Source organism: Lissotriton helveticus, chromosome 5_1, assembly GCF_964261635.1.
Source record: "Lissotriton helveticus chromosome 5_1, aLisHel1.1, whole genome shotgun sequence".
NCBI lineage: Eukaryota > Metazoa > Chordata > Amphibia > Caudata > Salamandridae > Lissotriton > Lissotriton helveticus.
Window position 1 is genome coordinate 392,525,454 of NC_136065.1, and position 16,065 is coordinate 392,541,518.

The 16,065-nt window shown below is 46.9% G+C and overlaps 1 protein-coding gene across 3 annotated transcripts in view; it reads right to left on the minus strand.

Annotated features, from left to right (window-relative positions):
• LOC144753177 (mucin-5B-like) overlaps positions 1–16,065 on the minus strand; it is a 404,695-nt gene that overhangs the window by 32,982 nt on the left and 355,648 nt on the right. For all 3 annotated transcript variants that reach the window (XM_078640943.1, XM_078640942.1, XM_078640944.1), the window contains one exon: positions 9,141–9,244. In XM_078640943.1, coding sequence (XP_078497069.1) covers positions 9,141–9,244 — 104 coding nt within the window. The remainder of the gene's footprint in view (positions 1–9,140; positions 9,245–16,065) is intronic.

Genomic DNA, 16,065 nt, shown 5'->3' on the forward strand with positions numbered 1-16,065 from the left:
GACTGGCTCGCACTGACCATGGTGGGCAGTCGGGTGCGTGGAGCTCTCCCTAGCATGAGAGTAGCTGGACATTGATCTGTGGTGTTGTGGGGCGTGGTGCGGTATGCCCTCAGTACTTCATTCAGTGCTTGTTGGATATCTTTGTGAGCCAGTTCTGCTTGTTGGACTGCTTTCTTTAGTGTTCCCATAAATCTTTCCACCATGCCATTGGCTTGTGGCCATAGTGGTGTGATCCTTTGATGCTTGAAGTCAAGATGGGTTGCAAAATTAGCAAATTCATGGCTGTTGAATGGGGGCCCATTGTCTGACTTGACGCGCAGGGGGATGCCCCATGCTGCGAATGTTTCATCAAGTATTGGTATTACTGCGGACGCTCTGGTGGAGGGTATGAGGTGAGCAAATGGAAATCTGGAATATTCATCCATGATGACAAGGATGTATTGACTTGATTTCAAGGGTCCAAAGAAGTCTACGGCCACTTGTTGCCACACTCCTTCGGGTAGTTCTGACATCTGTAGCGGAGCTGGTGGTTCATCTCGGCTTACTAGTTGGCATGATGTGCAGTCCTTGAGGGTGTCTTCCACCATCTGGTCTAATGTCGGAAACCAGACGCGTTCCCTTAGCGCTTTCTTGGTAGCACTTGTCCCTCGGTGGCCTTCATGGGCAAGGTTGATGACTCCTTGTCTCAATTTCTGGGGAATGACGATCCTCCCCCCTCTCAGAATGAGACCGTCACTGCTGATGGAAAGTTCATCTTGGACATGTCGGAAGGCAAGGAGCTCCCGAGAGAGTGAACTTTGGTCATTTGGCACGTGGCGCCAAGAGCAGTCGCGGATGCGTGCAGACACAGCCTGAATAACAGGGTCTTGGGCGGATGCTTCTTGGATTGCGGCAAGCGGGACCGTGGGAGGACACGCTGCGTCGATGACAAAGTGCAAATAGTCTTCAGCGATCGATGGTGGAACAGTAACAGACGCCTTGGGATGTCGTGACATATAGTCGGCAGGATTGTCTGATTTCCCGGGCCTGTGGACGATGGTGTAGATGTAGTCCTGCAGACGGAGGCCCCACCGCTCAATGCGTGGGGGCATCTTGGCCTTGGGGTTGCCGAATATGGTGATGAGAGCCTGGTGATCAGTGACGATGGTAAAATGTTTGCCATAGACAAAGAGGTGAAAGTGTTCACAGGCCCAGACCACTGCCAGGCTTTCTTTCTCCGGTTGAGAGTAGCGGGTCTCGGTGTCAGTGAGGCTACGACTGGCGTATGCGATGATGTGACGTTGGTCAGAGTCCTCAGTGTATTGGGCAAGAATGGCACCAAGCCCGACTGGGCTGGCATCTACGGTGAGTTCAGTCCGCTTCTTCACATCAAAGTAGGCCAGATTGATCGCAGAGCTGACAGCCTTCTTGATTTTCTTGAACGAGTGATGACATGCGTCCGTCCATTCAAAGGGTTGTCCTTGGCGAGTGAGTTCTCGCAATGGGTGACTGAGCGTGGCAAAATCATGAATGTATCGGGCACAGTAGCTAGCCATGCCAAGAAACGAGCGAAGGTCGCCCACGTCTTGAGGCGTTGGAGTGTCTGCTAAGGCCGATACCTTTTCGGGGTCTGGAGTCATGCCATCCTTAGAAAAGATGTGTCCGTAGAATTTCAGGTCGGATTTGTGAAATTCGCATTTGTCTGAGTTCAGAGTGAGGTTTGCATTGAGGAGCGCGTGACACACTCTGTCAAGGGCAGTGTCATGTTCGGTTTGATCCTTGCCATACACCAGCAGGTCATCACTGTAGTTGAAGGTGTTCGGTATTCCTTGGATTACACGTCTGATGGTTTCCTGGAAAATTTCGGCAGCAGATGATATGCCAAAATTTAGACGTTTGTAACGAAAGAGCCCTTGATGAGTTGTGAATGTGGTGATATACCGAGATCTTTCATGGAGTTCAAGTTGGTGATAACCTTTATTGAGGTCCAGTTTTGAAAATATGGTGGCTCCGTTGAGACGGGTGATCATATCACTGATGTGTGGCCCAGGGTGACGTTCTCGTTCAATGGCCACATTGGCTGCACGCATGTCCACACACAGACGCACTTTGTTATTTTGTCCTTTCTTGGGGACGACGACCACGGGTGATATCCACGGAGTGGGGCCGGACGTGCGTTCAATGATGTCTGCTTTGAGTAGTTCTTGTAGTTCATCATCTACAGCTTGTTGCAGATGGAATGGCACTTTCCGATGATGTTGTGCCACGGGTGTGACTCGGTCGTCGATGTGTAATTTGACCTTAAAATGGTTCAGCTTTCCAAGTCCTTTGAAGAGGTTGGGGAATTTTGCCACAATGTCTGGGGTGTCTTCAGTCATGTAGAGAAGTTCTACCAGTTTGAGCCGTTCTGCTGTTGGCAGACTGAGTAAACAGTCGGCCACATCTGGACCTTCTACCACGTGGATGTATGCTGGGATCACTCGGTCTCGGTATGAGAGGGTGGTATGAAACCGACCTAGGCATGGTAATGGTTTCCTGGACATCCATGTGAATATTCTCACTGCTGCAGGTTCCAGTGTAGGACGTGGTTTCATACTTTGATATTCTAGAGCACAGATGTAGTTCAGGGAAGCGCCTGAGTCTAGGACAAATTTAGCTGGGTGACTTCCAATTCGGATGTCTAGTTTTGGGTATTTTCGTAGACGATCCGGGTCCGAGACCATGCATATGTATTCGTCACTATCTTGAGACACAGGCGTGTGTGTTGTGGAGTCACTGGATGTTGATCTCGACCGGCGAGAGTGACGTGATCTGAGGGATTGATCACTGGACCGTGATGAGCTGGTCGAGTGTCTGTTCCGTTCTTTGACAGCTCGTGCGTGGTGATGTGTTGAGGATCGGGTTCTGGAGGATCTTTGTCTTGAGCGTGATGATCTCTGTTTCGACGACTTGGCTTGACATACGTTTTCGAAGTGATTGTCTCTGCCACAGCGGTGGCAACGTTGCCCCATAGCTGGACATTGGCCTGAATGTGGATAGTCCTGTCCGCATCTGTAACAGGCTGAGTTGGGTTTGGTAGACTTGACATGACGCGTTTCCCGTGATCTGTGACTAGTTCTGGGTCTTCGAGATGAGTAGTGGTAAGTTGATTTGTTCGATTTTCCTCGATCAGCCTGATGTTGTCGGTCCTTGTGGTTGTGAGCTTGAAGTCGAAAGGCCTGCTCCTTCTTATCCGATCGGTTCCCCTCCATTTTCTTGGCATGATCCTCTGCTTGATCGTTTATGCGCGTCATTTCTTCAATTTCTGCCAGGGAGTAGTGTTTTTTCAATAAGCGTCGTCGTAGTGATTCGGACTGACATCCCTCAATTATGCGCAGTCGCAGTGCGTCTTCCGTGTTGAAGTCGTCAAAGTTGCAGTGACGGGCTAGTCGTCGAATGCGCAATATGAAGTCACCCATCCGTTCATCTTTTTCTTGCGTGGCTAGGTTGAACGTATATCGTTCATAATCAAGGTTGTGCTTGTGTAAGAATTGTCTGTCAAGAATTCCTTTAACGTCATCATATGAGGCCGTGGCTGCGTCAGGCAGCTCCTTGATGAGTTGGGCAATGTCTTTCCCTATTAGATTGCGTAGGGCGATTAACTTCTGTTTGGGGTCCTGAACTTGCGACCCTGTCATGTAGTCCTCAAAGTCTTCGGACCAGGTTTTCCATTTGGGGCCCATGCTGCTGCCCGAGGTAAGCTCCAGTGGCTCTGGTGGCCTGAGGTATGACAGTCCCATGATTGATTGTAGCCCTGTGTTGTTCATTACAGCGGCGTTAGTAGGCGGGGCTTGTGTCGCTGGTGGCCCTGTTGCTGGTGTTCCTCCTGAATCACTGGATGAACTGGGTTGTAATGACATGCTCAGGAAGAGGGCTTGTGGTTATCTAACTTCGCCTTTTTTTTCCACAGACTTCCAGGTGCCTGACCTTAAGATGGCCGACACAGATGATGTGCATGAGAGGCTATGAGCAGTGCCTGACCCCAAGATGGCCGCCGTCTGGGACACGTGGTGCCAGGTATATTCTGTAGTTTATATTTGCAGGGCACTTGTGGGCAGGTTATTAATGAATTTAGGGTGACCGCTGCATTCAACATTCATTTCTTGTCAGGACTCACTCTTTTTGGTGCCTGGTCGCGTCGCGCAAGGGCTTCTCCGTCTTCGCGCCCTTTTTATGGCTCGTTGTGGCTGGGGCCGGTATTGCGCGGAGGCGGTGTGCTTCACTGGTCGCTTCTCTTGGTCGGCCGCCTCATCCTTGGGCTCCGCTTTCAGTGGCGGCAGCAGGCAGACGGTGAGCGCGCCTTTCCTTTTTCTGTTTCGCGCGCGTCTCCTCAGCGCAAGCTGCAGGCTCGCCGTGTTCGGCCGCTCACGAGCGGCAGGGTATGAGCGTTGTGGGATTTAGTATCAGGGATCCCACCCTCGTCGCCAGTGTCGCTTTCCCCTTCAATAAAGACACGGGAGCCGGAGGTCAGTTAGAGCACGTCTTTATTGCTCGTACTCTACCCCGAACTAAACTTCCTTCCACCCACTTCCTTCCTTCCCCACGCCCTTCCTGTGCTGCCTGTCCTGTCACATACAGGGTCAGGCAGCTACGTTACGACACGGTGCAAGCACAAGTCCGTTGTGGTATGTTTTTTTTCTACTAATAGACTTTGGATTTGTTTGTTTATCTAACGTATTGGCTATTATTTCATAGTTGTTAAGACTGGTGAAAGGCGCTTTAGTGGTTTACTTCAGTTTCTTTGTTTTCGGGCATTTGTGAAGTCTGCACCGACAAAGGCTGCAAGCTGCATGTGCATGTTGGCGGGGCAGTCTGGGAAGTGAGACACTGCCGCTGGAAGCTCGCATTCAGGGAACAAAGGGGCAGGGGCAAGGATCTGTGTACTGGGATCAGGAAATCCTTCAATGCCTCGCCTTTTGTACTGGATGTTATTGTCTGGATTTAAATTGCTCCGGCGTTGTGTTTATAAGTAATCATTGTTCTCCCGTGGTAATTTGCAGATGACTGTGCCTCATCCCCTCTCGTTCTGGTTTCATTTTTTATGGAGTTTTATATAGCGCAACTTGACCCAAAGGTATCGGGTATCAGAGCGCTTTACACGAACACCAGTTGCATTTACATGAGGACATATTCATTTTAGGGAGATTAAGTGATTTGCCTAGCATCACAGGATGTTGCGCATCCTTGCCGAGACTCGAACCCGGGGCCCTAGATTTGAGGTTGACCCTGTAGCCGTTAGGCCAACTCCACTCCCTAATTATCAGCATTGTTGTTTGCTGTCCAGCTTTACTCTGCGTCTGACGTATAGGCAGTGCTTAAATTGGGCCGGTACTGTCTGGTGCTGAGTACCGGCACTTTTCTATTTTGAGAGGGAGAGTACCAGCACTTCTCAAGGGTGACCTAACATATCTAATTGGAGAGTACCGGCACTTCTTAGAAACAAGCAGGTACTCTGGTGCGGAGTACCTGCACTTCTATTTTTCCATTTCAACCACTGCGTATAGGACTGGATTGCTCTTTCAATATGAACATAAAAGTGTTAGTGGTGATGGTCATTAATAGGGACAGCTGAACCATCCACGCTACTGTGGCAAACAATGAGAAGTTCATCATAGAACTTGGAGAAAGTGTGCCTGAACCCTGTGTGGGCTGCGAAGGTGAAGAGCGATACTTGTCTGGCGTGTGCCTGGATTGCTAAATTTGATGAAAACGTTGTGACCTTCAGTGTGTATCCTTTGCCTTCTTAGTTCGAGAATAATCTTGAATACGTTTTTCAACAGAACGATAGTTTCTTGATTACGTATTTTGGTATCTAGCCCCACAAAGTGAAACGGTGTTAACTTTATTAGGCTGTGACTTTGCATTTGGGATCCCCAAAATCATCCCCCTTACACACTACAGTGGTTCGTTTCCTCTCTCAATGCTGCAACACATAGCGTGTGCTATCCCTTTGTTTAACTATGTACTTCACATTGAATTCAAGACTCTTCTGATTGGCTCAGGCGTGATATTTCAGTGGCTTCAGCTCCTGTCTCTATTGCGCTCCAACTACCTTTAACCCCTTGGCTGCGGGGTGTTTTCCCCCCGCTGTGTGGGGGAGGGGGGCCGCGCGCGGTGCCGCTGTGCTGTTGACGAACTTGGCTCGTCATGAGGCACAGCGGAGCTGCCCTCGTGACGAGCTGAGCTCGTCACACCACACCCATTTTTAGAACGTTCAGCACAGCGGGGTAATTATCCCCGCGCGCGAACGTTCCAACGGCTGTGACAAGCTCAGCTCGTCATGAGGGCAGCTCAACCGTCCCTCATGACGAGCTGAGCTCGTCAACAGCCCACAAGGGGTTAATATTTGTAGCCGCCCTATCTTGTTTGTTATATAATTCTTAATTGTACCTACCTTCATGATACTCAAGTCACTTAACCTCTAAGATTGAAGGGCTGAAGTTGAACAGATAAGTTACCTTTGCTCCAAGAAAACATACTTGCATGTGCTGTTCTTTGATTTTTCAGGGCTCCCCTGAATGCCCGTTCGCAGCTCTGTGATTTTCGTGTTGGGCTGACATCCTTTGGAGACTGCATATTTTGTTGTGATTTTCTGGACTCCCCTAGTAACTTTGGTGCTGTTCTATTCTTTTTTTTACTCTAGAGATATCCACATATGCCAGAGTAACTTCAAGAGATCTCGGGGCAGATTTACAAGCCCCTTGCGCCCCTTTTACGCTGCCGTTGCATCACTTTTGTGACGCAGGGGCGGCGCCAAAAATGCGCCATTCTGCGGGGTATTTACAACGTGACGCATCTGGGTGATGCATCACGTAGTAAAGCCCTGCGCCAGAAGGAGGCGTTCCTGCGCAGGGGGGGGGGGGCGTTCTGGCGCAGGAACGCCTCCTAAAAGTGGCTGAGTGAAATCTACAAGATTTCACTCAGTCACTTTTGGGCCCATGCTGCGCCAAAACCCTGCGCCTGCTTGAAGCAGGCGTAAGGACTGACGCAGCATTGTAAGAATAGGGCCGTCCAGAGCATTGCGCATCGCGCTTGCGACGCAACTCCAGCAATGCGTCACCTTTACGGAACAGATGCGTCACGCATCCATGCCGTTTTTGCCCCATGGTGCGCCGCATTGTAAATGCAGCGCATCCATGGTGGCGGAGGCATGGCGCACAATAACTGGCGCATCCCTACTGGTATGCAGGGATGCGCCAGTTATTGTAAATCTGCCCCCTCATTTCTCTATGCTGATCTAGCGTATGTATATATTGGAGGTGCAAATGCACTTAGAGACAGCTGTGGCCAGCCTCACTTAAAAAAATAAATATTAATTCTCCTACTATGTGGATAATGGCCTTTGGGGTGCTCACCTGTGTGCATCTTTCTGGACAGAAGCGTACTTTAATGCCAAGGCAGATAGGCCAATTACTTTTTTCTTTCAATTTCTATCTTTCAGCATTTATTCAAGGTATCCTTGTGAGTTTAATCTTAATATTCAGGTTGCAGTAATTTAAAACCAATATAACGGTTTCTTAACACCAATTTGGATCATGACTTTCTATGATGTGCATTAAAAAGAGTTTCTGCACCGGTTTCAAGTACACCTCTCGGCCTGGAAGCACACACATTGCACTATTAAAATTACGTACTATGGTCATCTATATATATTCTTTAATTTTAAACATTTATTGGATACGTTTGACTTTCGCATTTATTTGGCAGCTTTTTTTGTGGTGCATGCCTGTAATGAATAAATGTAACCATTTTGCTAGCATGCCAAGTCCAGGCCTATAGGCGCCCCCTCCTGATTGCAAGTTGCAAAGGTATTTATGAATGGTCTTCAACAGCAGATGCGGTCACAAACCATTTATTGGTTACTGAGACCTCCGAGGAGGTGCTAACTAATTTGTAAAGGGGAGGGTGTCCCCTTGGAACACCTTCTACTTTGTGAATTGTGTTGGCAGCCTTGGGGGAAGAGTTAGTGGTCTAGGGAACCATTGCCTGCTACCTCTGACGTTTTCCCAAAATGAAAACCTATTTTTTTTTAAATAGCACAAGTCCCTTTAAGGAACATTCCTGCTTCAAAAGAAGGAATTTTTTCTATTTGGGAATGCTGATATGGGAATAATAGCCTGCTGCTTCTTGGTGGCCACCATCCATGTATTAGAAGGCAAGCACTGAGGGTCGCCAAAAGTGCTCTTCTAATTAACATACAATAGGCTGGTTGCTCTGCACCCCAATGCGCCAGGGCAATTTACTATTCAAAATTAATGCCTGGTTACAAAAAGTTGGTGCCCAATTTACAACCCCCCACTATTCTTTTGATACATCTGGCCCAAAGTGCCTACAGTCCCACTATGTAACCCATGGTAAATATTGACTATGTAGGCTTATTATGGTTAATGTGTAGGAGCATGTGTGTGTGTGTGTAGCTGTGTTATGGTTATTCTGAGTCTGTACTATTGTGTGTTCGAATGTATGAAGTTTGATGTCTTGGTGTGTAAAGATTGAGTACTTGAAATATAATCATAGCTTCTATGCTAAGTCAATGGACAGAGGCGTGGCTTTCCATAGTGCAAGAGGTGCAGTGCCACCGAGGCCCATGGCTGTGAGGGGCTCACTCCATGCCAATAATTGGTGTTTTCATGATAAGTATTGGTGCAAGGGTGCCCATATTCCATGCTCGCATTTGAACCCATGGCGCAATCTTCACGTCCTAGTCAATTGATTTTTTTTTTAACAACGAACACAGGGCTAGGCTGAAAGATCTGTTAGCCTATAGTGAACTGGAAACAGTTTGCAAGAGCTATGAGTTCTTGACACACACACTTAAATGGATTGAAGTCACCTCCTCACTATTTAGTGCTTACATCTCACCACTCACATTGACAGTTGTATCATTGATCCTCATAAACTTAAATTCTCAATCACATTTCTGGAGACAGTCTCAATACTATGCTCCCGGTGATGTATAGATTTGGTGTCATGGCAGGGCCATAGTACATTGCATCTCCTGCCATGTTGCCCTATTCAATAAAGAGTATACTCTAGCCTCTTCCTCATGGTGTTATCTGTAATCTCGCCCCCTTGTTACCATTCCGTTGCCTCCTAATCCTCCTCAATTGATGCCAAGTTACCTCCGCAGAAATCAGCAGGGCAGCTGAACTTCACGTAGTAGTCCATGCACGTGTTTTGAGGCACATGGTCGTAAAGGCAGAGGAAGCCATTGGAGATGTCATAGCTGGGAGAGAAAAGAGAACGTAGCAGTCAAACACAGGTGTCAATAAATTCAACACAATGATCCAACCACCATCCACCCAGCTTTAGCTTCTGCCTCTCCTGTTCCAAGCACACACATCATGAACAGAAAGAATGGAGGTTGCAAAATGGCTGACGTCTTCACCCGCCCAGAAGTAGCACCAGGAGCATCAGGTGAACCAACGCCTGGCGTACAGACCAGGATCTGCCAGGGTGTAGCACAGGGGCCTGCCTCCCTTTATGCAGGGGTCTGCTGGTCTCCTGGTCCTGGGAGCGCCCTCAGCCACCTGCCCTGAAAGTTTGTGTGGGTGCTTTGCAGTAGGACTCATTGAGTTTGTGTTATGCCCCTCAGAACTGCGTGGACAGTAGTAGCGTACGCACCTTTTTTGTATACATAATAGGCTCATAAAAAGCAGTGATAATTCTGGTACACTGTAAACACAGATTCTGTTATCTGGAAGGCTACAGCAAGGCAAACCTCCACTTATTTACTGTAAAGGTTTACATTTAAAGAGTTATACATAGAGAAGAATATTAAAATGTATCATCTAGGGCGTTTTTGCCATAGACATTTCTTTGTGTGTTGTACCAATTTGTGTTCCCTATCCGTGGTCTCTCAGTTGCATAACAGGACTCGCGGATCAAACTGATGAGATGCAATCAAGGCTTCTGTTCTTACTGTCCTTAGTTCCAGATTGAGGCTGGGCATGGCCAGGGTCTTCTGTGATATCAAGTCTCACGCCCCTTCCTATCGCTAAGCTGAAGACATATGCTGCCTGAAGCCAGCCTTGCACCAGACACTACCAAAATACATGGACTCTATTTCAATTTCATGCATCCATGCTCTAAATCCCCAGAGGAGAATGCCTACAGAACTTCCACACGCCCTCCCTTCTCAGGTCCCCCCGGGGTGCTGACAGGCAGGGAAAATTGTCCTAAATCCTCCGTTCAGTGCTCAGTTATCGTGTATAGGCAACAACTGCACAGTTCAGCACAATACCTCAAGAGACTGGCACACTCACGTAGCTGATACTGTCAATGCAACAGCCCAACCAATGGCAGTCCTGCACACATGCATCACCGCCCTTCTGCGCGAGTTGTTGGTGCAAGAATTGGAAAGGCAAGGAAAGATAGATATAACAGGAAAAGTGTGTTCACACCATCAAAGAACAGAGATCCAAATAGATTAGGCTGTGTGGGCCATGCGGTAGCCTACCTCAGCTAGAAGGCAGACACATCTCACCAACCACTGAAAACATCTTAACAGATATCAACAGAGATGAAGCAAGATCCACTTCTCTGAACCCATAACTTTCTCCTCTCATGATGTCCTCAGTTCTTGGTCAGCCACTGAAGTCTTTTAGATCACTATTCGTAGGCTGCTGGAGGGACTCCAGGAAGTTGTCAATATTAGTCACAATAGTCTGGCTCATCTTTAACCATGCATGGATCCCAGTAAGAATGCTTGCAAATAGTGTATATTCAATGCACCATCAGGAACAATGTTTATTGAAGTGTGTACTAGTCTTCAAGATATATACTTAAATGCTGCTCTCTCCAGCCTTCTCAGAAAAAATTTGACATTTTGCACACACATTGAACATTTATTCATGGTGCATGACGAGGCAGCTAATGCAGCAAATACCTCCAGAGGCATCCAGGCGCTAGATCTGCTGTGTATTCTATTTCCTGCAGGACATTTTGAAAAGGTTTGAAACAGCTCTTCGGCCTATGGGTGAGCCCACAGGTTTATCGACCTGGGCCCTCCAAAAACTTCAGACCTGCTTGTGCAAGGGCAGCGTCGCAGAGGCAGGACCAACAAGGCCATGAACCGTGGTCACATCAATACCCAATACGAACAAGAGTGTTCCCAAGGCACCTGCGGGTTTATGTTCCATACCTGTGGCCTCATCGTCCTTTTGCTTGCGGCACTCTCTTTTTAATGATATTCAACTTCCTTAAAAGCAATATGGTTTCATATGCTTCTATAATGCACCTTCTTTGCAAAAAGGCATCACCCTCCAAAACCGTTTTCTCCATTCACTTTAATTGGAATCACCCTCATTCGGGATGGTTGATATTTATATGTATTGCATGAAGTTGACAACAGCCAACCTATCATTGGCATTAAAGTGGTCAATCCTTCACATACGGTTACATTCTTAACAACATTTTGGCTATGTCTAGGGTAATAGTTGTCCATTCATAATGTATTGGCTATCCTCTTATCCTTTGAAATACTGTCACATTTTTGCAATTTTTCTACCACATGTATGCATTATTTGGTGCCAAGAGATCCTTGCCGGGTGCAAGCTGCACTAAAAATAACCTTAAATACAAATAATAATATAAAATGTGGTCAGTCCTTTCAACATTCTGGCCATCTTTGGCATAATATGTGGCATCCATAACATACTCTGGGCTATCTTGATTTTTTTAAAAATATTTTATTTCGTCTGGTCAGCAATTCAATTTACATATACAGTATAGCTTATTCGTTCACAGGTTGCATGGCATGGCACATTTATACATATACATACGTTAACAATGTGCATCGGTTCGCGTAGCAAGTTGTAGTAGTTAAAACCTTTAGTGCCCCACGTTTCGGCGACAAAGGCCCAGCATTACAAGGCCACAGCACATCATTTGTCATTTGATAGTACAGGGCTTTCTTGATTACTGTTATAATATTCATTCTATAAAAGTGCAAATTCCATAATATTTTGTGGGCAAATTAGACAACAATTTGACTCTCCCTTTCCATTAGAGTGGCCCATCTTTGAAATGCTTTGGGTATTTTTGGCAGCATTATTGCTATCTATGGCATACCAGTGGTTCCCTTTGCATATTGTGGCTATTCTTGACAACAACCTGCTATCCCTGACCCGCTCTTGGCATACCGTAGGTATTGTTGAAATTTCGTTACCCTTAACATAATAGTGGCTCATCCTTGACGTTTCTTGGATACTTCTGGGTATCTCTGGCACAAATGTGGTGGACATCTAATGGACACACATTGTATCTGATGATTAATGGGAATGAAAATCAGAATCTATCCATGTGTGTCAGTAGTACATAAGAGTAGTTGATCTAAATCGCACATGGATATTTGTAGAATAAACATGTTTACTAAAAATAAAAAAATATGTAATATTAAAATAGTTAGTGCAAGCCACCTGGGGGCATATTTATGAGTTCTGGCGCATCTCTGCAAATCAGCAGGGATGCGCCAGAACAAATGCGTCACGCAAAACTACCCTTGCTTCACGGCTGATGCGCGCATTTACAATGCGGCGCGCCGTGGCACAAGGGTAGGCAGATGCGTGATGCATCTTGTGACGTAAGGGCGGTGCATCGCTGGATTTGCGTCGCAAGCGCAACGCGACTCCAGCAATGCTCGGATGTGCCTACACTTAACGTGCTGCGTCAGTCCTTATGCCTGCTTCAAGCAGGCGTAAGGAATTGACGTAGCAGCGTCACACAAGTGCCTGCGTGAAATCTTATAGATTTCACGCAGGCACTTTTGCGAGGCGCACCTGCCCGGGAACGCCCACCCTGCGCCGGAACGCCCACATGTGGCGCAGGGCTTTACAACGTGACGCATATGCCTAGATGCGTCACGTTGTAAATGGGTCACAGGGATGCGCCACGTTTACGCTGCCATTGCGTGACGCAACGGCGGCGTAAACGTAGCGCAAGTGCCTTGTAAATCTGCCTCCTGGACTTTTAGAAAGTACCCAGCCTTCAGACTCTTGTCTCTATATGGTCCTGGAATTCTTAAGTGAATTACAATAGTCTTATATAGTTTTCTACTTCAGAGTTTATAGCTTATTGTATATTAATGCGTATATATCAACCATCATGCTAGCTTACTTGCAAAAAATAATGCAATGCAATATTTTTAATGATTGAATATTGCAGCAGTTGTTTCCTTTACATACCTCATTGATAAGTATCACAACATTATAGTACATTTTAAAAATGTTATGTGATCGCCATACATGCTGCATGTTTAATCATGTATTCTTTCTTCAGAGCAGGGGTCTTCACACTGGGGTGGACCCCTCTAGGGGGGCCTCAAGTGATCCCGGTGGGTGACAGACTTTGGCCAAAAGAAGCATTATGCTGATAACAGCTCTTTGTTTTAAGCAGAAGAAAATGAGCATGCAGCAGTATTCTGCTCTAACAGGCGATCACTAACATCTTTTGTCATTTATATCCTGGCTGAGAGTATGTGTCATAAGGGAAGGGACTCCAAATATACGTCAGAATCCCCACCTCCATTTCTAATAATCACAGTGTGGATACTTGTACTCCTTAGTAAGGCTTTCCTGATCAGATTAGTAAGTTTGGCAATGATGTATTTGACTGCATTTTTAAAACGGAAACAGAATTAACTGCAATATTTAAATAAGTCTAGACATATTCAAACATTGCCAGTTTCATAGAATAATTGTGAATTGTGACATCATTTAAAGTACCGATAATTCAGAGTGGTGGCGCCTGCTTGCCCGGTAAGATATCATTGTGGCATCCAAAGCATAGGAGCCTGTAGATAGAAATGGGCTTGGCCAGATCATTCCTGGAGCGTAAGTCTACTTCAGGACCAAACACGCCCCCCCTATTGGAGCACTGACTCAAGACCGGGTCGGGACTTCCAATTCGTCGAGATGGTTGCAGTTTGGGTGGTTAAACTGCTCTTGGGACTGGGAGTTACATTTGGGGGTAGTTATAAGTTTTATGTTCCAATTACTTGTTTCACATGCATGAGTGCCTGTTTTCGGGAGGTGTGGGTGGAGAGGGGAGGGCTGGGGGAGGTTACCCATAATATCCGATTGGAAATGACAGAACCGAGTACCACTTTAAGGCTGTGATTGGCTGACAAATAACACAATGTTGATAGATACCTACGCAGGCACGGAGTGCAGATAGCCATGCTGCAAGAAACACATCTCATACACAGCGAAATAGAGGCATTGCGCAGGCGATGGAGAGGGCAGGCATTCGCCACCTCCTTTTCGGCATTTGCTAGAGGGGCACTGATATGGGTGAGGGCGTAAATACCGTTTAAACCCCAACGTACACTCATTGACAAAGAGGGGTGCTATGTTCTGGTACCGGGGCGGCTGTGGAGACGAGAGTTAAAACTTTGCAGTATATATGCCCCTAATCAAGACCAGATCCCCTTCCTGCACAAACTGTCGGCTCCCTTGGCGGACTTAGCAGCGCTTAGTCTTCTCCTCGGAGGCAATTTCAATTGTATATCAGACCGTTGGACCGTTCGAACCTTCCTCTACCAGGAACTCAAGCCCAACGTAATGCTACTGGGGTAAGAGACTGGATGACACACTGGAGACTAGAGGACACAATCCCTCTATGAAAGACTACTTCTTTTACTCACCCCTGTACCAAGTGCACATACGACTAGACGCCTTTCCGTGTTCCCATGCTTTGTGTTGGGCAGTCTCCCCCACTGAGTACCTCTGGTGCACAATATCAGGCTTTTGACCATTGTTATTGGAGTTTAGACCACTGGGTTACCGCCCTCCAGTTCCCCTATGGCGACTCCGGCCAAAGGCTTTAGAGTATGTATATTACAGGAAAACACTTCACACTGCCATTGCCAATTAATTTGAAGATAATACGCGGTCAGCTTCCACTAGGCTGGTCGAATGGGATGCATTTAAAACTGTAGTGAGAGGACACTGCATTGGTCAGTAGATAGGGGGGCAGAGGGAAATACCTGAAGAACTATGGACGCCAGAGGATAGACTGAACTGGCTGGGAAACCCGAGGGGCACGAATACCACATGAGAATGGAAGAGGAAGAGGAGAGGCCGGGCAGACTAGTCGATAAGGCTGTAATCCCAGGGTCTCAAATCAAGCGAGTAACAAGAGAAGAGGGGGGTATAGTACATGAACCGGATGGAATGAATATCATATTTTGTGAGTATTACAGAAACCTGTATGGGGCGCTGCCCCGATCCCTCAGACCGTACAGAGAGACTTCCTGAGGGACTTACAGATCTGGAGGCTGGCACTGGGTGGACCAGTGACAGAACATACATATGCCTCGGTGTTGGTTCCCAAATTAGTGGCATTGTATGCGGAAGCTTTAGAACTCAGGAGGCTTCTAGACTTCTTACTGGATGCAATTGTGGTTCCTGTCCCTAAAATTAATTCCCCAGGAGCCTCCCCAGTAGATTTCTTTGGATCTAAAACCCTGTAGTAAAATTATGGTGCTCTGTCTGCTTCTGCATATGCCTGCCCTGATCCATTCTGACCAACGGGTTTATCCCCTTCCGGAATACATCCCTCAACCTGCAGAAATTGTAATCAGTATTATGTCACCCAGATACACAGACATTCCTGCAGGCGGTGCTCCTGTCGATCGACCTGGAAAAGGCCTTCAATAAAGTGAGGTGAGGTTATCTCTTTGAGGTGATGCAACAGATGGGTATGGGGAAGATTAGTTAAAATGGATGTCTCTGCTCTACATGGAACCAATGGTGCAGGTTCGGATAGGCAAGATAGTTTCCCAGCAATGTGGAATCTACTGGGGGACTAGACAAGGCTGCCCCCTATCACCGCTCTTGTACGCGCTAGCAATCGAACCACTAGCTGTGATGTTCCGAAGGGGCGTAGAGGAAATGGGAATATCCATACGAGGAAGGGACCATATTATCTCCTTGTATGAAGATGATTTATTAATTTACCCGAAAGACCCAACGGTAGGAATTACCACAGCCCTTGACTTACTAAGACAATTCGAATTGGTGTCCGGTATAAAAGTTAATCGAAGTA